At 33.5% G+C, this 21,961-nt stretch overlaps 1 protein-coding gene and 1 long non-coding RNA gene across 2 annotated transcripts; both read right to left on the reverse strand.

The window, feature by feature from the left end:
• Positions 1-8,945: 8,945 nt before the first annotated feature.
• LOC134825670 (uncharacterized) lies at positions 8,946-11,773 on the reverse strand. Its single transcript, XM_063837872.1, has 5 exons — positions 11,179-11,773; positions 10,558-11,083; positions 10,193-10,377; positions 9,960-10,086; positions 8,946-9,761 (listed from the first exon to the last, which is right to left on the reverse strand). Exons 1-5 carry the CDS (start codon positions 11,693-11,695, stop codon positions 9,635-9,637), a joined length of 1,482 nt encoding a protein of 493 aa, XP_063693942.1. The 5' UTR covers positions 11,696-11,773; the 3' UTR covers positions 8,946-9,634.
• Positions 11,774-16,903: 5,130 nt separating this feature from the next.
• On the reverse strand, positions 16,904-17,603 carry LOC134825671 (uncharacterized). The gene is made up of 2 exons (XR_010161589.1): positions 17,382-17,603; positions 16,904-17,214 (listed from the first exon to the last, which is right to left on the reverse strand). It is a non-coding gene; the product is annotated as an uncharacterized LOC134825671 (long non-coding RNA).
• Positions 17,604-21,961: the final 4,358 nt, after the last annotated feature.

Here is a 21,961-nt window from a genome sequence, read left to right on the forward strand (position 1 = left end):
ACTTTTTTACAATATCCTTATAATATTTAGGTAGAGTTTTGTGGTCTGGCGATCGTCCAAATGAATCAAAGAAGCATATTGTATCATCTTTTGCAGCCCAAGCACACCAATGTTCTCCATTTTCATCATGCTCCTCAGTGTTTGAAATGAAAGCATAATATGGTTTGGTAGATGTAGGTGAGAAACAAGAAGGGTAAGTACCAATATAGTTTTGCTAGTAACGCTTGTGTTGAAAAGAATATCGTCAAGTTGCGTTGTGGTAACGGGTTCAAGCATTATTCAATGATGCGTACAATACGATCGGAATCTATTGAATTTGTCTGTCAAAGACAGCATAAACAATTAGTATGAGATCCTTCTGGAAAAGTCTCTGTTCCGAGATCTATTTCAATGCTGGTACTTGCTTTCTCTTGAAGATTCAGATGACGATCATTTTACTAGATCTATCAGCACCGAAGCTTATTGCAGTCATGAAATTCAAATGAAAGTTGTTCTCATTTATAAGACATGATCCTTGGGTATCCTTACCCAAGGTGCGGTAAAGTTGTCGTAGATACTCACCAAATTCTTGAATTGGAAGTTATTCTCACCAATTTTTCTGATACTACCAACTTCTAAAGGATCAGCAAAGACTGGAACACCATCACGGTAAAGTTGAAATTTTTTGTAAGGTATCATAATAAAAGGATTTGAGGGGCATATGTCCATCAAAGTCACGACTCCTCTGCAACATAAAGAATGCATATGGAGGAAGAATAGAGTTTGCAAAAATATCATTTATTCTAACTATCCTCGATGATTGCGTTACCGGACGTACTATGATTTCAGGTCTAGAAATGAAATATGGAATAGGATCTTTTTTAAGTCTCTCCTCAATCATTTCTAAAATTTCATCCCTTACTCGATAGTAAGTAATGTTAGAAAAACAATCTTCAATAACCAAACTATATCCAGTATCTGCTTTGCACAAAAGCAAGAAATCGTCAGTATTTTTAGTTAGACTCATTCTCAAAATTCATATTTGTAGGTAAACATTTTGTAGTGTTTAAACAAGGGACAGTGAAATTTGGTGTTTAGAGTAACATTTTTTCCTCTATTGAAAAGAGTACTTCTTTTAATGGCAGCTGGATTTGTTTGAGTTGGAACCCAATTATCCACTTGTGACATTTGATTCTGATACTCTATTTAAAGTAAATCCTCTAGACTAAATTTTCCCTTCTTAAATAACCCTAACATTTCGCTTATAATCGAACCTTTGGTATTTAATCAAACCTAATCCCTTTTTGGCAATCCCCTTTTTAAAGGACCAAACCCGGGAACAATTCAGATCACCCCTAAGTTTTTTCTATAAAATTTCACCCACCCCCAAAATGTTTTTAATTTTCCCTCAATGTTTTTTTTTACACCTTCATTCAGGAATCCTTCTTGTAGAACAAATACCCATCACGGTTTTGACCCGGCTTAGGTCGATTCAAAAATTTGGGTAAGCTAAGGGATTCCCTACTTTAATAACTAATGCGTTTCCTTTACAATAAAAACTTCCCCATAGATGTTGAAATATTGTTAACTACAAAACATTTTTCCGTGGGGATATCCGACCTTTTTGCTTTTAAACCGGTAAACTATTGTAAACCCTTTTAAAAGTCCTTCGGTTGTGGTGGTATGTTAAATTTAGGGGTCCCTCTTGAAAAATTTGTTACAGGCCACCTTTAAAAATCGTAAGTTCTTAAATCGAAATTGTTGGGTTTTGTCTTTCCCCATAAAGGAGAAAATGACATAAATCACTGATTTTAAAAAATTTCCCATTTTTTTTTGTTTGGAGTGATTTTTTAGGTCACTGATTTTACTAAACTTTTTTTTTTTCCCCCTGTTTTCCCCCAAGTATTAGCAAAACTTTTAACTTTTTTGCTCCTTTTTGCTCCAGAGAAATAGTTTTTTACCACACGATTCAAGGTTTTCCCGTTTTAGCTATTTTTTTAATTCCAGCGGTGGTAACGCTTTCTTTAAAAGGGAACCAAAAAAAATTCCCCCCCTTCCCCCTGATCGAAAATAATGGGTCCAAACTGAAGACCCCCCTTGCGCAAACACAGGGGTATGGTTATTTTCGATCTGAGTTAAATTCCCCATTTTATTTTCTTTCTTCTTTGGCTTTTTTAGTGTAGAAGGACGTACACTAAGTTAGAATTGTCTTGAAAAATTTTAGGATTAAAATTAAAGAATTTACCATTAATACTCTTTTCCGATCAAATTTTTAGAATTCCCTTTTAATTTTCGAAACAAAATTGGATGAGCTGAGAAAAAAAATTCCATCCGGGATTTTTTTTATGGAAATCAAAAAAATTCTAGATAATTTTCCATTAGTAGAGTTTTCGATAATTTTTAATGTAGAAAATGCGGGTATGTTTCCCCCTTCAAACGGGGTATTCTGAAGAGTGTTTGTGCTAAAAAAATCATTTTCAACCCCTACAAGCCCCGGGTGAATCTTTTCGTTCTTTAAAATTAAATTATCCAAACTTAACTGTACAATTTGTCTGGCTTAATAAAGGAAACAGTAAAAGGTTTGTATTTTTTTGGTTTTATTAATAATTCTCTTTTCTATTCAAAAAAATATGCATGAATAAATGGTAAAAACCCTGGTGGTATTGTAACTGCTCAATTAATTAAATTCACCATATGTTATCATTTTCACTCCATGGGTGTAAAAATATTGTCCGTTAACTGTTGTAAAAGGAACTTTTTGTTATCATCACAAATATGAAACATTTTGACCATGAAAATCGATGTAACGAATTTTCGGTTCTTTTATTTTAAAAGGGGGTTAACCGAGTTAAAATTTCGATTGATTGCCTTCTAACCACCAACAACAATGATTGTGAAGTTATCCATTTTGTAAAGCAATTGAAACCCTCCTTTTATATTAAAATGTTATTCCAAAATTTTAAAGATGACAAAAATGGGTTTTCGTAATGTTTTTAAAATCCCCATTACAAAAATCATTGAAAAAATCATCTATTTGATAAAACCCCGGTTTATATCTATAAAAATCAGCCCATTTTTGGGCTTGTACATCTGTTTGAAAGTTTAATTAATAGCTATTATAGTTAAAACCCGGGAAGATTTCCTTTTTGGGTATTAAATGTTTGATTTTTTTCCGAGACCCCCCTTATGGTAAAAGCTTTTGCATTCTTTACAGTGAAAGGGTGATATAATATATCGGACTTTAAAAATTGTTTTTGTATTCCCCCAAGTTTGGAAAAACGTGCAAAATTTAAAGTAATGCTCCGCCACTTTGTGCAACGTTTCTGTTTCATACCGCCCCCTTTTAAACCACTTTCGAGAATTAAAGGGGCATGCTTTTCAAAAGTTTGATGTTGTTTGTTACTAGATCCAGTTTTTTTTTTGAAAAATTTGAACCGTTTAAGAACTTTGAAAAGTTTGGGGTGAATTTTTAAAGATGTTTTTTGGGTTTTTTCATATTACAGCGCTAACTTCCCCAGATTATCGAGTTTATTCAACATATCTCCCTCTTTGGAAAAAATGTTGGAAACCATTCCCAAAATCGTTTTCATTTAGCCCCTGTGGTAGACTTGGTGAAGACTAAGTAAAATTAAAACCCCTTTTCCTGTTTTATGTTCTTTAAAGGCTTATGCACCTTCAAATCTCCCCAAAAAACATTTGTCTTGCCAATGTGTTAATTGTCTAAAAATGACGTTGGGACTTTAAAGAAAAAAATAGTGATTTAGAATCATGGTCTAAAAAGGGACTTTTTGGGAAAGGGTTTTTGGTTAGGTAAAATGTAGATATTGTTTTGTGAGTGACCCAAAATAAAACCCTTCTGCATTTCCTTGTTATCAAAAGAATTAAATCCAACAACCAACATACTAGGGGTTTGAAGATTATTTTTTCAAAATTAAGTCCTTTTAAATGTTTTCGGCACATTTTCTTCATCATTCCAAGTTTTCATAAAACTCTGCTCTATTTTGAATTAAAAATCCGTTTAGGCCAGGGGTGTACTATTTTTTTTGATAATTCCAAAATGAATTTAGTCTTTTACTCTTTTTGGCAAAAAATTTGCAGTTGTGGAGGCTAGAAACTTAAAACGGATCAAAATGAAGAGATCGAATTGAGGTTTCCAAAGGTTTTTTTTTTTCGTCGGATAACCCTTCCCCTTACAAGTATTCGGTCTACCCGTTCGTACGCTTATCTAAAAATTTTTTAATTTTTAAATCTTTAGTTTATCCCCCAATTGTATTTCACTAGTGTAAAATGAAAACCTTTAACTCTTTACCTTATTCCTTCAAATCATTGATAGGAAAGGTCTTTTTTTGATTTTGTAAACACTTCGTGACTCCAAATTTATAACCCTTTTGAAATGTTTTTTTTTTGCCTTGTTTTCCCCTTTCCGTACCCCCACTTTGAAAATGCTTTTTTTTTTAAATTAATTTTTTTTTTCACTTTAGGGAAAAAATTTTTCGAATAATCTTATTTCAGATTTATTATTGGGGGTTTTGCTTTGGGTTTGTTTCTTCTTGTATGTTTAATAGATTTGTAAACATCGATCCAAGGGATACCCTTAGACGTAAAATACTTAAACATTTGCGTTTTTTTAAAGTTCTATTGAACCGCTCAACTATTGCCCCCTTTTTTTTCCCCTATAAACACTGAGGTTTTATACGTAAATTTTTAATAAACGCAAAATTCTTTTGTAAAACTCTTTTCCTTGATCAAACGCTTTTTTGTGGAGTGTTTTGCGTAAAAAAGGGTTTCCCTAAACTACAACAAATTTCTTCTTATTTTTCATTTTAAGGCCCATCTTTTTTGCTAAAAGTATGATTTTAGTAACAATCCATTGTAACCCTCGTTGTGTTGATGTAAACTCGGGGGTCAACTAAATCACACTGATACAAGTATCCAATCCTTTGGGCCCAAAATTTTCCCATTTTTAAAAAAGGTTTTTTATGGGTTTTTGGGGTTTTTTAGCTGTCAATGCCCTTTAAAATTTTTTTTTACGTTTAATTATAAAGGCCTTTATTTTTTAAGCTTTTGTTAAGGATTCTTTCCCGTAAAGGGCCCGGGAAAAGGGAGGGTCTAACAAGTCTTTCAAATTCATTTTGTTTTCATGTATATTTCTTGTCTAAAAAAACCCCCGAGTTCCTGTAATTTTAAAAAGGTTTACAATGTGATAAGTGTGGGAAATCTTACCCAACAAACGCTACATTGTATCAACACAAACCTTGCTCTCCAAACCGAAAAACCCTTTGGTTAACCCTCCCTGGTTCATCATCTTCGGTAAAACGATCTAGAGGGTATAACACATCCCCTGCTAAAAAACGGATTTAGCCCAGAACAAAAATAATCACCTAAAAGAAACCCAAGACATAAATCAAAACTTATCCCACTCCACAAACATCGTGGGCAAACTGAGATAATCTGAAAATTTTCATTTTTGATGATGATGGAAAGGGGATAAAGGACTTCAGGTAGTTACACTTGCAAAGATGGAAATGATGGGTCTAACAGGGTTTATATATTGATAGATTTAACAAGAAATTGTATAAGTTGGGTTTTGCTTTTAAAAAACAATTTGAAAAAATATTTAAAAGAAGATACAGATTAAAAAAAAAGCACAAGAAAGAAAAAGATTTCTAAAAAGAATTATAAATAAATTCGTGATTTGGTAAAGAAATGAAGGGTGAAAAAAGATGAAAGGTTGGTGTAAAAAAAAGAGTGCTTCAAAACTACTAAAGATTTGAATATACACATGAAAAGGGAAATTATTTTGAACGAGAATCAAAAAAAAAAATAAAACTTCTTCCCGAAAACTTCAAGTTGAAAGATGTGCGAAGATTTGAGTAGCTCACAAAAGCGAAATTTTTAAATTTCACAACAATGGAGGAATTTTTTTAAATTTAAAAATTAACAAAAACCCTCAATTATGAAATTTAAATTTAAAAAAATTTACCGCCCCTGCGAAACTACTATTAGCTTGTCATTGGTTTCTAACATTTTTTCAACCACACGAGATCAGGGAACAAAGAAAACCCCACGTGTGGGGGAGCTACAAACGGCCACCCCCAAATGCAAAAAAAATTCTTAGAAAAGCGGGGGGGGTTTTTTAACCCCTTCCCCCAATTATCAAGGACTCTTCAATTTGCCAAGATACCATAACAATAAAATTTTTTAAATTTGGGTATAAAAACATGTGTCACAAACTAAAATTTAAAAAAAGGGAAAAAAGAATTCAATTTTTTCCATTTCAACTCAACCCCTTTCTTTTGTATTCAAGTTCCTGTTAAATTTTAAAGGCCCCCAAAATATTTTTTCTTTGGGGGTAAATCAAAGTGTCATTGTTTAGGTCACAGGAAAAAGTAAAACTATATTTGAACCAGGGAGAAAACTTTTTCGTTTTTGAGGCGGCAATTAAAACAATCAACATTCAATTTTTCCCGGATTGGATTTGAAATTGATGAAAAACTATGAATTTAACAAAAAATTTAGACACTTCCAAATTGAACTACAACACCGCTTTTCCCCGTACTTTATAGATGAATTGAAAGAATGTACTACAAAAAGTTCTGCCCAAATTGCAAATACAATAATTTAAAACTATTGGGATATTTTTTTGAAGTGCTAGTATGGTATTCCTTGAATCTAAAAGAGGGCTATAAAACATGGGTAAAAATCCTTTAAACTTCTGATGGAGTAAATTTCTAAAGTTCCTAAAACTTTCACTGATGTCTAACTTTTTTTTTTATATTGAAAAGCTTAAGACTTAAAGGTATATGGTCAGTTCAACTGTTGATGTCCTAATCGGTGTAGTACAAAAAAATTGCACTAAACTTTTCTATATATCTATAAAAGTACTATCTAAAATGTAAATTTCCTCAACAGGTTTTTTCCCGGTTTTTGAATTTTCAAGCCAAGCTGCCTTCACATGGAAAATACCATACGTTTAATTGGGGATTTGGTTTAAACATCATCCTAAATTTTGGCAGAGTTTTTATTTCTGTGTTTCAAGTATTTTGACCCAATATTAACCCAAGCGTGAAAAATTTTGTTGAAAAATTTAACCCTAAAATAGTTCATTTCCATTAAAACTTCTTGAATTCGTTTTAAATGAATTTTTTCGATAAAGTTGGGTGGGGTTGGGGTTCCTACCGAAAATGTGATAAGAAAAGCGTTTTATGGAATTTCAAAGTCCGGTTGTAAGTGGAATGAAAAAAATTCTCCACCAACACCATCATATCATTTGGATGGTTCAGAACCATTTTTAAAAAGCCCGAGCAATTTTGGTTCCTTTTCCAACATTTTACAAAATTTTTTTCGCCAAGCTTGCCCCATAGTTCCGACCCTAAAAAAAATGCGTCTTTATGTAATCTTGGAAAAAAATTTTCTATTAAAAAGCTTCCTCAAGCATTTACTTTGGGAGATACATCAACATTTAAACGCAGTTGATTTCTGAGGTATGGGTTAAAATAAAGAAAACAAAGCTAAAAGGGGGAGGTGGTGTTCTCATTCATTTCTTTTTTTGGAAATTTCAGAACGTTTAAAACTGAATGTCTACATACTAAACGGATATACTTTACCGAGCGGTTTTATCGTCACAGAAATTTGATGTTTTCAACAATAATTCAACCATACCCTTTTGGGAAAACCCCTTGAATCGGATCAAAATGTTTTGAAAAAAGAACCCTTTTGGTATCCACCAAGAACCCCAACCTTCCATCATATGTGGGTTTCCCCCGAGAAGATAAAAATATTTTTGGGGATTTCAAAATATCTGGTATTTCCTACAACGTTTACTTGAAAATTTTTTCAAAACATTCTACCAACAACTATATTACAAATGTAAGGAATGGATTTCAGATGCCCCGGGGTTGCCAGTGCAAATGTTTAGGTCCCCCAATCCAGATATTGTGCCAAGGGAAAATGTAGGGTATAAAAATTTTATTGAAACTTAATTTTTTTTTTTGGTGTTTTTTTGATTTGTTGGAATTTTGATTTAGTTGATTGTTTTTAGATTTTGTTATTATCATTTCGTTTTAATTTTTAAACGAATAAAAATGCGACTTTATTTTGTATAACCTAAAATAAATAAGATACAACAAAAAAAATCAATCAAATATCCTTATACCCCTATGAATTGTGCAAATTCATTCCTAAAACAACCCCTTAATTCTACAAAACTTAGGCTATTCTCTCGATTGTTCATAAAAAATTTTTGATTTTTTGTATAGGGTGTTCTGAGTAATGTTTAAAAAATGAAAAGTCAGTTTCTACAAAAAAACATGCTTCATCCTTTTGCTATTTCTTTCACTCCCCGGCTCCATTTCGTTTTTTATCTGTAATAAGTAGCATTTGGGGTCTTCACCCCGCAAACTGTGGGTTTTTTGCAAATGCCCCTTTCGTCCCTTTAATCTAAAAAGTGAAAAAAATTAAATTCGGGTGCCTTCAACCCTAATTTCTACATTGATTTTTAATTTGATTTTGTGACTGATAAACTGCCCGGGGGGGTTTATTCTAATGGAATAGAGAAATGTTCACAGGGGAGTTTTAGAATCCCTGAAATTTGGGTATTTTTCCCAAAATTTTTCAGTAAATCGCCCTTTTTGATGTGGTATAGAAAAGTCGTGTCCGTAGCACAACTGAAATTTTTAAATTTTAAATAGAAAAATAAGAACATCAGTAATGGTTGTTGTTGTTTCGTTAAGCTAGAATTGAGTAGAAAATAACCTCAATTTTCCCCGGAAACAGGTCGCATAACTTTTTTAATAAATTTATACATGTGGATTTTTTCAAGTTCCAAAATCACTGGAAAAAAGGCAATTACAAATGAGCTTGCAAAATTTTTTTTGGAAAAAATGATAAATTACGTATAAAGAAAGCGATCACATTAAAATCATTTAAACACCCTTTCCATGCCCGCTAAAGAGGTTTGTTTAACGTTATCTCAAGGTTGTTTGACTCAAAAATGACGAGATTTTCGGATACAACGACAGCAGACTTTAGTTCAACTCTTTGAGAGAGGCGTTTGACTTGCTTTTCATTTGTTGCCAGGTCAAACTTTCGATATTTTCTAACGTTCTCACAGGTCTTGCCAAAGACACTGAAATTATCGATTTAGCAACAAAATTTTAAAGATTCGCGTTTTTCTGAAAATAGTAAAAATAACTTATTTTTTCCGTCAATAATCACCTGTTTATCAGAAGTTTAAAGAAATCCTTCTCAAACTTGTTTTGGGCTTCAATCCTCTTCATAGTATTTGTTTTTATATATTCAGCCATCCAAGAAGATTGGTAAAATGTCACAGCTCGATGTATCTTTTTGATAACAAGTCCTTGTTGTGTGTAAAACAGCAAGTTCTTGACATGCGTGACATAATTCGTTTTAGGTAAGACAGTTTGCGTGAGTCTGGTCTGGGTTGAATATGATATGTTGAAATCATCAAAAACTGCCTCGTCTCCTCACTCAGCATATCCTTTGTTATAGATAACCTCTCCGGAGCCAAGGGATAATCTCTGTGACTCGAATGAAGTGAGTCAGGGTATTCTAAGTCAACCTGTAAAAATTTAGAATAAATGTAATGAAGTCAGAAACATTACACTATATAGTCTTGAAATAATTAAGTAAACTCTTAGCTAACCTCCAAAATCATCCCTGTATCACCATTAACGTCGATCTTTGTGACATCCAGAGAGGATATCTCTTGCTCAGTCAACCATTTAAAATCTTTGTGGGGCAGCTTCATTTGCATGCAATACCTGCAGAGGAAAATAATGATATTGAAAGCATGGTGCATGGTTGAAAGCATGGTGCAGACCTAAACTAACCATCCTTATCTACCCCGATCCAGTTTACAAACCTTGTAACAGAGACCAGATAAGGCTAAACAGAATGTAGTTAATATGATTTACACTTAATTGAGTTACACTTGCCAGTTAATTTATTTTAAAACTTACCCGTACAGGTTATTACAATCTGTGTAGAAAATCGATGACTGAGGCATTTGATCGTTATATCTTTGTAGACCTCTGTTGTTAGCTGTGGCTAGACGTTTGAAAACTGTGCTGCAACCTCCTCTCATTCCTGAAAAATCCTTAATCAATATTCAAGTGAGTTCAAAAGGTTTCTGTATTTTTATTAATATGAAAAACATGAAGAAATAATCTACTCCCTACATTAGGAAACTAACCTTTTTCAAAGAATTCATACATGTTCACATCTGTCAACAATTCTAACTCAACATTCGTTAGATGCAACATAGCGTCAAACGAGTAGCTTGGTGAACTTATGTAATACGCTGGATCTATAGCAAACATTTCAAGACCCAACCGTCTGTAGTCCTCAAAGACACATGCTAGTATCAAAACATCCACTCTGAAGCATGAATTTAGATTAGGCAGGAAAATATCATTCAACTCGTAAGCTTATCAAAATTCTAGAAGGAGGGAATTCAAGGTTACATATCAAACTCATGCGATTTCTTGAGTATAATCGCGAAAGGGTTACATGATAGGCTATTAAAATAAGAGCATTAAAATGTAATTAATGTTTCACCTCAAGTACAAATCGTGAAGTTCCCCTAAAGTAGTTATATTGAAGATTTTGCAAATTCTTAAGAGTGTGTCATAATCTTCGTCAGACAAATCTTCATCGGTGAGTTTGTTGAAAAACGCTGGTTTACCAGGAATTGGCTCCTCGAATCTGTCAAACCCGTCTATATAGTCGTAGGGGTAGATTAACTTTTGCAACACACATCGAAATTGATCATCGAGGGGGAATTCGTTTCGCATTAGATTAAACCCATCCAAGCCCCTCTGTCGCAAGCTTTTGCAGAGATTATCTAGACTGCCAACGAGGTGACTCATTGAATCATGGACTATGAATCTTTGGGTCTTAATCTGGGTATATTTCTCAGCAGTATTGGCAATAACCTCTATGGTACCTGTTCTCTTGTCATCAGCTAAAGCTGTTAGAATGAAATGATTGTCGTAACCCTTCCCATTGTGAAAGTAGACAAACAACCTCTTTTGTTGACAAGCCTTCAAATTACATTGAGAATGAGCGGCACCACGAAATGAACCTGAATAAGATGTCACATTAGTGATAATCAATTTTAGATTTATATTTCAATTGTAAACGTTTGTATTAATCAATAGTATAAGTTAACTTATCAACCTGAAATATGACAGTGATCGCGAACAACAGGATTGTTCAAATCGCTCCAAATTAAGCTTTGTTTACAGATTGAGCAGTTGGTTGCTGTTTGAAATTGCACCATGTTATCGTCTGTGAACTCCATCGGTTTCACCTCGTTGAGTATATCCTCTATGTCGTAACACTCATTTATCAAACAGTCTACAAACTTTGCGGCTGCGTCTTCACCTCTATATAACTTCAATGGTCTACAAAGAACATCATGAGGTGACACGATCATGTATGCGAACCCTGTTGGTTTTTGTTCAGCGATGTTTGAGCTTTTTGAACCGGTGCTCTCGTTCATGCTGATCTGATAGGCTTCAAAATCGGCATACATGACCACAGGACAGGGAAATTTGTATTGAAAGTTTTTGAATTTCAATACAGGGTCTTCAGGCATGAAGACAGAGGGTTCTCCTGTCTCACAGAACGTTGCATGCTTTTCAAAAAAACGTTTGGATGTGAACCTTCTAAAACATCTTTCACATGTCAACATTCTTTTCTCGTATTTCGTGACCAATCTCAAAAATGTTGATAGGGATTTGATCAGAACATAATGTGTTTTATTTCTTTCTGTCAAACTGATAAGATGTACTATCCTCTTAAACTTGAAGTTCGTCGTGTAAATGGGGAAAATGTGTGTTCTTGGCTCACTCTCACTGTAACCAAAAACATTGACGGATATACCTGAAAATCGTAGTTGATATAAGAATAAAGATAAATTTAAAAATATTATGAATGTGTAATTAGGAAAGTTGCTTTATTATATGGATAAAGGGACTTACAGGTTTGTTTCTCAAACAGGGGGATGTCCTCCAACCGTTTTGGTGCGTTGATTCCTGCGGGTACAAGTATCATTTTCTATTCTTCACTAAGCTTTAGATATTCACTAGATTATTACAGTCACGTGATGGTTGCATATGTTATAATTGTTAATATTTGATATATACCTGTCGTGATTAGTTTCTTGACATAACGCTTATAGAATCCTGGTCGTGTTGGGTTTCTATCAGGTCTTTTCAAAGCAGCCACAATACAATAAAGGAATGATTTGTCATCTTTATTCCGTATGTTCAACAGACATCTTCTCTTTTTCAACGGTTTGGGAGTTGGTAAGTAAGTCGACATTCTAGAATTTAAGAGAGTTTATATAATGTTATATAGAGTGTTATATATAACATGGTTAATTACATTCTTAAATCACGTCATAATTCAAACTAAAACGCAATATGTCTTCTATCTCCATTTTAAATTTCAATCACTCTTGTTATTGATTTGTGGTTTTAAACTATTGAAAGTTCTTAAAGTTAATTGAAATTAGTAAGATATAAAACAACAATTTTCAACATTATAGTGATCCCTATATAGACCTTTAATCAATCACTCAATCAATCATCCTGATACAGGGTTGTACTTTATGACCAGCACTGTAACCATTGGCCATCGTCTCCATATCCAACCGCTACCTGTTGAGATTAATTGTAGTAATCTTTGTATCTGCAATTTTAACGTAACTCAACTTGGTTTAATTAGGGTCAAGGTAGTTGGAGGTTAATGAAATAAAAATTAGAAAACTTTACCAACCCATTCCTTGAAAAGACTCGTATGAGTTCAAGAGTTTATTTCGAACTTCATTGATCATCTCATCCTTATTTGATGATCTCAGGCACACAGTTGTTCGTGTCTTGAAACCAAATGTCTGCTCTTCACCGTTTATATGTTTCTGTAAATGAAATATATCAACTTCTATTTATCTATATTTTTTCTTGTTAAACCACTTCTTTTTGATTTGAAAGTTTCCTTATCACTATTTTAACAGATTGTTAGTAGCAAATCAAATACCTGAAATACTCCGTCCAAAGTGACATGGAACTTGAAACAGTTCCGTCGTTGTATGGAGTGCTCTATTATCGTGTCAACACCCCCAAGAGCACCTCCAACCCTTCTTCGGGGGTTCCGTTGAACTGTGTTTCAGGGGCTCTAACCTTAAATTCAATGACAGAGTCATTCAAGGCTCGTGTTACATTAAAAGTCAGTTCGCTCATGCTAATAGTTTTGTGATAAGAGGTCTGTTTTTAAGCCTTTATATAGTACTAAGTATTTTATAACCGATCCGCCGTATTTAGTAACCTCTGCATTGGAAAATAAAAATATAAGTCAAAAAGTAGAGTAAAATAAAATGCAGAGAACGGGGTCACCTCGTGAAGGATGTGGCTATTCACCACCTACGGGCGGTCTTTTTTCTGTGAAAACTGGTTCATATTACAGAACCTTGACGCAAATTCACCCCCTGCAGCTGATCAAAGTTTTAAAATGATAAGAATATTAGAAAAATAAAGTAACGACCAGCTGAGGAAGGCAAATTTTCCCCAAAAATAAAAAAAGAAAAAAGTATGGTTAACCATTTAAAAATAGATAGCAAGAAAAGATAGTAGCAAAATGTGTAATAAGATAATATTTAAAATTAAAATAGAATAACAAGTAAATTCAAACAGTAGTATAACTAGAGAAAAAAAGTAAACGAAGAGAGTGCTCTCCTATTACATTAAATATAGTGGGAATTCCCACCTAATTTAATCCTTTTATCTTTCAGTACTAGTGGTTTCATTATTATAATTATCAGTGATGATAATAACATTGAAGCAGTATGAATTGCAAACAGTCATTTTTCAATTTTTGGAATTAGAGAGAATACTCTCTTATTTTGTTATATTTAGCGGGAATCCCCGCCTTGCTGGAACCCTTTGCTTACAAGCGATCTTACCATTATCTCACACAAACAATGCCCAGCCGTATCATGAGATAGTCAGATTTGTAGCCTTAAACTACAATCCGGTCCACATCCATTGGGGGCATTGGAAACACAAACTCGATAGAGCGGATGGGACCGTCTGCTTGTAAATTGCAATAAGATGATGATTGACTGTTTGCTCTTCATAGCTTCGTATCATTCTGTATTAAATATAATTTGACTCATGCTGCACAGTGTGATAGTCAGGCTACCAGTGATTTAGCAGAGCTTTCGAATATCTTTCAGATTCTTATTTTCATATCTTTATTAAAATATAATTTGACTCATGCTGCACAGCGTGATAGTCAGGCTACCAGTGTTTTAGCAGAGCTTTCGAATATCTTTCAGATTCTTATTTTTATATCTTTATTAAAATATAATTCGACTCATACTGCACAGCGTGATAGTCAGACTACCAGTGATTTAGCAGAGCTTTCGAATATCTTTCAGATTCTTTATTTTTATATCTTTATTAAAATATAATTCGACTCATACTGCACAGCGTGATAGTCAGGCTACCAGTGTTTTAGCAGAGCTTTCGAATATCTTTCAGATTCTTTATTTTTATATCTTTATTAAAATATAATTCGACTCATACTGCACAGCGTGATAGTCAGACTACCAGTGATTTAGCAGAGCTTTCGAATATCTTTCAGATTCTTATTTTTATATCTTTATTAAAATATAATTCGACTCATACTGCACAGCGTGATAGTCAGACTACCAGTGATTTAGCAGAGCTTTCGAATATCTTTCAGATTCTTTATTTTTATATCTTTATTAAAATATAATTCGACTCATACTGCACAGCGTGATAGTCAGACTACCAGTGATTTAGCAGAGCTTTCGAATATCTTTCAGATTCTTTATTTTTATATCTTTATTAAAATATAATTCGACTCATACTGCACAGCGTGATAGTCAGACTACCAGTGATTTAGCAGAGCTTTCGAATATCTTTCAGATTCTTTATTTTTATATCTTTATTAAAATATAATTCGACTCATACTGCACAGCGTGATAGTCAGGCTACCAGTGTTTTAGCAGAGCTTTCGAATATCTTTCAGATTCTTTATTTTTATATCTTTATTAAAATATAATTCGACTCATACTGCACAGCGTGATAGTCAGACTACCAGTGATTTAGCAGAGCTTTCGAATATCTTTCAGATTCTTATTTTTATATCTTTATTAAAATATAATTCGACTCATACTGCACAGCGTGATAGTCAGACTACCAGTGATTTAGCAGAGCTTTCGAATATCTTTCAGATTCTTTATTTTTATATCTTTATTAAAATATAATTCGACTCATACTGCACAGCGTGATAGTCAGACTACCAGTGATTTAGCAGAGCTTTCGAATATCTTTCAGATTCTTATTTTTATATCTTTATTAAAATATAATTCGACTCATACTGCACAGCGTGATAGTCAGACTACCAGTGATTTAGCAGAGCTTTCGAATATCTTTCAGATTCTTTATTTTTATATCTTTATTAAAATATAATTCGACTCATACTGCACAGCGTGATAGTCAGACTACCAGTGATTTAGCAGAGCTTTCGAATATCTTTCAGATTCTTTATTTTTATATCTTTATTAAAATATAATTCGACTCATACTGCACAGCGTGATAGTCAGACTACCAGTGATTTAGCAGAGCTTTCGAATATCTTTCAGATTCTTTATTTTTATATCTTTATTAAAATATAATTCGACTCATACTGCACAGCGTGATAGTCAGACTACCAGTGATTTAGCAGAGCTTTCGAATATCTTTCAGATTCTTATTTTTATATCTTTATTAAAATATAATTCGACTCATACTGCACAGCGTGATAGTCAGGCTACCAGTGATTTAGCAGAGCTTTCGAATATCTTTCAGATTCTTTATTTTTATATCTTTATTAAAATATAATTCGACTCATACTGCACAGCGTGATAGTCAGACTACCAGTGATTTAGCAGAGCTTTCGAATATCTTTCAGATTCTTTATTTTTATATCTTTATTAAAATATAATTCGACTCATACTGCACAGCGTGATAGTCAGACTACCAGTGATTTAGCAGAGCTTTCGAATATCTTTCAGATTCTTTATTTTTATATCTTTATTAAAATATAATTCGACTCATACTGCACAGCGTGATAGTCAGACTACCAGTGATTTAGCAGAGCTTTCGAATATCTTTCAGATTCTTATTTTTATATCTTTATTAAAATATAATTCGACTCATACTGCACAGCGTGATAGTCAGACTACCAGTGATTTAGCAGAGCTTTCGAATATCTTTCAGATTCTTTATTTTTATATCTTTATTAAAATATAATTCGACTCATACTGCACAGCGTGATAGTCAGACTACCAGTGATTTAGCAGAGCTTTCGAATATCTTTCAGATTCTTATTTTTATATCTTTATTAAAATATAATTCGACTCATACTGCACAGCGTGATAGTCAGACTACCAGTGATTTAGCAGAGCTTTCGAATATCTTTCAGATTCTTTATTTTTATATCTTTATTAAAATATAATTCGACTCATACTGCACAGCGTGATAGTCAGACTACCAGTGATTTAGCAGAGCTTTCGAATATCTTTCAGATTCTTTATTTTTATATCTTTATTAAAATATAATTCGACTCATACTGCACAGCGTGATAGTCAGACTACCAGTGATTTAGCAGAGCTTTCGAATATCTTTCAGATTCTTTATTTTTATATCTTTATTAAAATATAATTCGACTCATACTGCACAGCGTGATAGTCGGGCTACCAGTGATTTAGCAGAGCTTTCGAATATCTTTCAGATTCTTTATTTTTATATCTTTATTAAATATACTTTATAAATGTTATTATTTTTATTTCAAGTACATGGACTCATGTTGTAACTAGAAGGGGAAAGAAACATTTTAGAATTAGTATTACAAAATATGATTACAGTAAATTGAGATCACGATAGTTAATTCTTTGAATTATAGCAAAAATATCTTTATCACTTAATTATTACTAGCAGCTCGAAGTAGAATTTCTTGTCTTGTGATAGAAGTAGAGGAAGCTGGCATGGTAACAGGGGGAGGGGGAGTAGAAGTAGAACTAACGGTCTCCCAACCAGATTTACGTTTCTCTATAAACGGTTTTATCAACTCTTTTAATCTACCCACAAAATCGAACTTAGGTTTTATCAAAACGTCCAGGGAATCTTGAGGCACAATTTCAGACTGAAATATAAAAACTTTATTTCAGATTAAAATATAATGGCAACATGTAAAAGTATTAATAAATACCACTTTTACAGAATATTACCTAATTTTAAATGCATCTGAATAAAAGATGATAATATAAAACATGATAACATTTTAACAGACTGTTCACATATAAAACCAACCTCAAATGGTTCCTGAATGAGAAGCAGTTTCAGAATAGATTCCCAAGCCTCCTTAGGTGCAATATCTCTCAGTTTCGACAGGATTTTCTCAGCGCCCTGAATAAAGGTGTTGATATATAGTTGAGTTTTATCACAAGTTTAACAAGTCCTTTACATGCACTATTTATAAAGGTAACTGCACCTTCTATAATCATTCTGAGTGAGAATTTAATGTAAACAATTAAAAAAGCAGATAGTTTAAAACATTAATAACCTGGTCATAAAAATTAACGACAGTAAAGTATTTGAACATTTGTAGTGATAGTTGTAGATATATACTAAATCATAAAAACAACCAACAAAAAAACAAACTAATATATCACTTTCAGGGTGATCCCGATCGCTCATGGTTAAATATCGTCTCAGAGTCTTAAACAAAGAACTTAAACTTAAAGAGAACCGAATGTTAGTGAACTGGAAGTGGAGCAGCTACATAAGAACGGCTGTGCTCATTTCATTTGGGCTCAACATTCCTCCTTTTCTGCTTACTTGTATCCAGTCCAAAAAAGAATTTCACTGTAGTTTGCTTGCATCAAGATACCTTACTAGCTTGCATCAAGATAGTATGGTAGGTAAACTGTGCTACACTTCACTCTGTTACTATGATCTGTGATAAATTTAAATTAAAATAAAATTTGTCACCGTTCAAGTTAAATAAGGCAGTCCAAAAAAAATTTCACTGTAGTTTGCTTGCATCAAGATACCTTACTAGCTTGCATCAAGATAGTATGGTAGGTAAACTGTGCTACACTTCACTCTGTTACGATGATCTGTGATAAATTTAAATTAAAATAAAATTTGTCACCGTTCAAGTTAAATAAGGCAGTCCAAAAAAAATTCACTGTAGTTTGCTTGCATCAAGATACCTTACTAGCTTGCATTAAGATAGTATGGTAGGTAAACTGTGCTACACTTCACTCTGTTACTATGATCTGTGATAAATTTAAACTTCTAAGAATTTAGCTTCCATGCAATAGACAGTGAGCTAGTTGAACAATGAGTTTATCGTGCACCTGGATCAGTAAACAGTACTTTCATCTAAGGACTGAATAAAGGAACGAGTTTGTGATGAATGCGTTAAAGTCTAGTAGGGCAGGGGTGTGGTAGTTTTTAGATCAGATAAGTGAAGAATTTAGCTTCCATGTGGTGGATATCAAGTTGGTTGAACAATGAGTTATTGAATTTTACAAGCTCACCGCTCGGTTCAATCATCTGCTCTATCTAAAATGAAAAACTTCGTACGCTGTTAATTAATCTTCATGGTTCATACAATAACTTCACTCGAGGAGAGACCGTTTGCACTGTTAACAATATCTAGAGAGGCCAGAGGGTTGACTGTTTTCTCTATTCTAGATCTATTCAATAGAGGCTGACAAAGTTTTATGGAACTGCAGACAATAGTTAAAAAGAACTAACTGTTTTCTGGATCTTCAGACTCTAATCATAGAGAGTTACTCTTTAGATCTACAGATAATAGTAAAAAAAGGAGTGATTGGTTCAGCAATAGAGTTTGTAAAACGGTTATCAAGTATCAAAAATCCGTGAAATTTTTACAAGTGTCGAAAATGCTCGAAATTTTTACAAGTATCGAAAACCCGTGAAATTTTTACAAGTGTCGAAAATCCTCGAAATTTTTACAAGTATCGAAAATCCGTGAAATTTTTACAAGTGTCGAAAATCCGTGAAATTTTTACAAGTGTCGAAAATGCTCGAAATTTTTACAAGTGTCGGAAAATGTGTGCAATAGCAAAATGTGTGCTACAGAGGGTAAATATCTCTTACTTGGGTAGGAGTAACAACTAAATGGGGAGGGAGAGCGTACTAATGTTATTTCTACACTGTGTTTAAATTTAAAGTTACTTACAGGGCAGGAGTAACAACTAAATGGAGAAGGGAGTGTAATAAAGTAATATCTACACTGTGTTTAAATTTAAAGTAACTTACAGGGCAGGAAAACAACTTAATGGGGAGGGGGAGTGTAATAATGTAATTTGTTCACTGTGTTTAAATCTAAAGTGACTTACATGGCAGGAGTAACAACTAAATGGGGAGGGGGAGCGTAATAAAGTTATTTCTACACTGTGTTTAAATTTAAAGTTACTTACAGGGCAGGAGTAACAACTAGATTGGGAGGGAGAGCGTACTAATGTTATTTCTACACTGTGTTTAAATCAAAAGTGACTTACAGGGCAGGAGTAACAACTAAATGGGGAGGGGGAGCGTAATAAAGTTATTTCTACACTGTGTTTAAATTTAAAGTTACTTACAGGGCAGGAGTAACAACTAGATGGGGAGGGGTAGCGTAATAGTCTAATTTCTATACTGTGTTTAAATTTAAAGTGACTTACAGGGCAGGAGAAACAACTAGTTGGGGAGGGGGAGCGTAATAATGTAATTTCTACACTGTGTTTAAATTTAAAGTAGCTTACAGGGCAGGAGTAACAACTAAATGGGGAGGGGGAGCGTAATAAAGTTATTTCTACACTGTGTTTAAATTTAAAGTAGCTTACAGGGCAGGAGTAACAACTAAATGGGGAGGGGGAGCGTAATAAAGTTATTTCTACACTGTGATTAAATTTAAAGTAGCTTACAGGGCAGGAGTAACAACTAGATGAGGAGGGGGAGCGTAATAATGTAATTTCTACACTGTGTTTAAATTTAAAGTTACTTACAGGGCAGGAGTAACAACTAGATGGGGAGGGGTAGCGTAATAATGTAATGGGAGGGAAGTGTCATAATGTAGTTTCTACACTGTGTTTAAATTTAAAGTTACTTACTGGGTAGGAGTAACAACTAAATGGGGAAGGGTGTGTAATAATGTAATATCTGCACTGTGTTTAAATTTAAAGTAACTTACAGGGCAGGAGTAACAACTAGATGGGGAGGGGGAGCGTAATGAAGTTATTTCTACACTGTGTTTAAATTTAAAGTAGCTTACAGGGCAGGAGTAACAACTAAATGGGGAGGGGGAGCGTAATAAAGTTATTTCTACACTGTGTTTAAATTTAAAGTTACTTACAGGGCAGGAGTAACAGTAATTGCTCTACATAGAAACATCTGGCCTGATCTTATCACATTGTGGTCCCCTGGGGTTCGGTAAAGCCCTTACAGGCAACTGGGTCCTTTTACCAGCCACAATAAAATTGTTCATGTCAGTACTGTCATAAACTGTAACCAACTATTTAAAAATAAGATATCTTTTGCTAGAATTTTAAATTTTAAGCCATAGAGCAATCTTCTCAATTTTAAAATTTAAAAATAACATTTTACCCTAACTATGATGTGGTGGCATTTCATACTTAACTAAAATTCAACTTTGAAAGTCAATAGATTATTAGTCACAACAAAATTATAGTTTAAGACATCCATTTTGCATTGTGTTTCCAATATTAGAATTTATGATATGTATTGATTGAATAATTGGTAATAAATTTAACTTTTGTTTTATTAAAAACTTTTGTTTTATTAACAACTAAATGAGGAGGGGGAGCGTAATAATGTAATTTCTACACTGTGTTTAAATCTAAAGTAGCTTACAGGGCAGGAGTAACAACTAGATGGGAGGGGGAGCGTAATAATGTAATTTCTACACTGTGTTTAAATTTAAAGTAGCTTACAGGGCAGGAATAACAACTAGATGGGGAGGGGGAGCGTAATAATGTAATTTCTACACTGTGTTTAAATCTAAAGTAGCTTACAGGGCAGGAGTAACAACTAGATGGGGAGGGGTAGCGTAATAATGTAATTTCTACACTGTGTTTAAATTTAAAGTGACTTACAGGGCAGGAGTAACAACTAAATGGGGAGGGGGAACGTAATAAAGTTATTTCTACACTGTGTTTAAATTTAAAGTTACTTACAGGGCAGGAGTAACAACTAAATGGGGAGGGGGAGCGTAATAATGTAATGGGAGGGAAGTGTCATAATGTAATTTCTACACTGTGTTTAAATTTAAAGTTACTTACTGGGTAGGAGTAACAACTAAATGGGGAAGGGTGTGTAATAATGTAATATCTACACTGTGTTCAAATTTAAAGTAACTTACAGGGCAGGAGTAACAACTAGATGGGGAGGGGGAGCGTAATGAAGTTATTTCTACACTGTGTTTAAATTTAAAGTAGCTTACAGGGCAGGAGTAACAACTTAATGGGGAGGGGGAGCGTAATAAAGTTATTTCTACACTGTGTTTAAATTTAAAGTTACTTACAGGGCAGGAGTAACAGTAATTGCTCTACATAGAAACATCTGGCCTGATATTATCACATTGTGGTCCCCTGGGGTTCGGTAAAGCCCTTACAGGCAACTGGGTCCTTTTACCAGCCACAATAAAATTGTTCATGTCAGTACTGTCATAAACTGTAACCAACTATTTAAAAATAAGATATCTTTTGCTAGAATTTTAAATTTTAAGCCATAGAGCAATCTTCTCAATTTTAAAATTTAAAAATAACATTTTACCCTAACTATGATGTGGTGGCATTTCATACTTAACTAAAATTCAACTTTGAAAGTCAATAGATTATTAGTCACAACAAAATTAT

The sequence above is a fragment of the Bolinopsis microptera genome, unplaced genomic scaffold (assembly GCF_026151205.1).
Source record: "Bolinopsis microptera isolate Bmic1 unplaced genomic scaffold, MBARI_Bmic_1.0 sca5, whole genome shotgun sequence".
NCBI lineage: Eukaryota > Metazoa > Ctenophora > Tentaculata > Lobata > Bolinopsidae > Bolinopsis > Bolinopsis microptera.

Bases quoted from the DNA above. Each gene is read 5' to 3' on its own strand.
- LOC134825670 (XM_063837872.1), bottom strand. From the start codon at position 11,695: ATGTTGACATGTGAAAGATGTTTTAGAAGGTTCACATCCAAACGTTTT. The intron at 11,084-11,178 runs GTTGATAAGTTA...CATCTTATTCAG, and splicing joins CGATCACTGTCATATTTCAG to GTTCATTTCGTGGTGCCGCT. The intron at 10,087-10,192 runs GTTAGTTTCCTA...AGGATTTTTCAG, and splicing joins GTATGAATTCTTTGAAAAAG to GAATGAGAGGAGGTTGCAGC.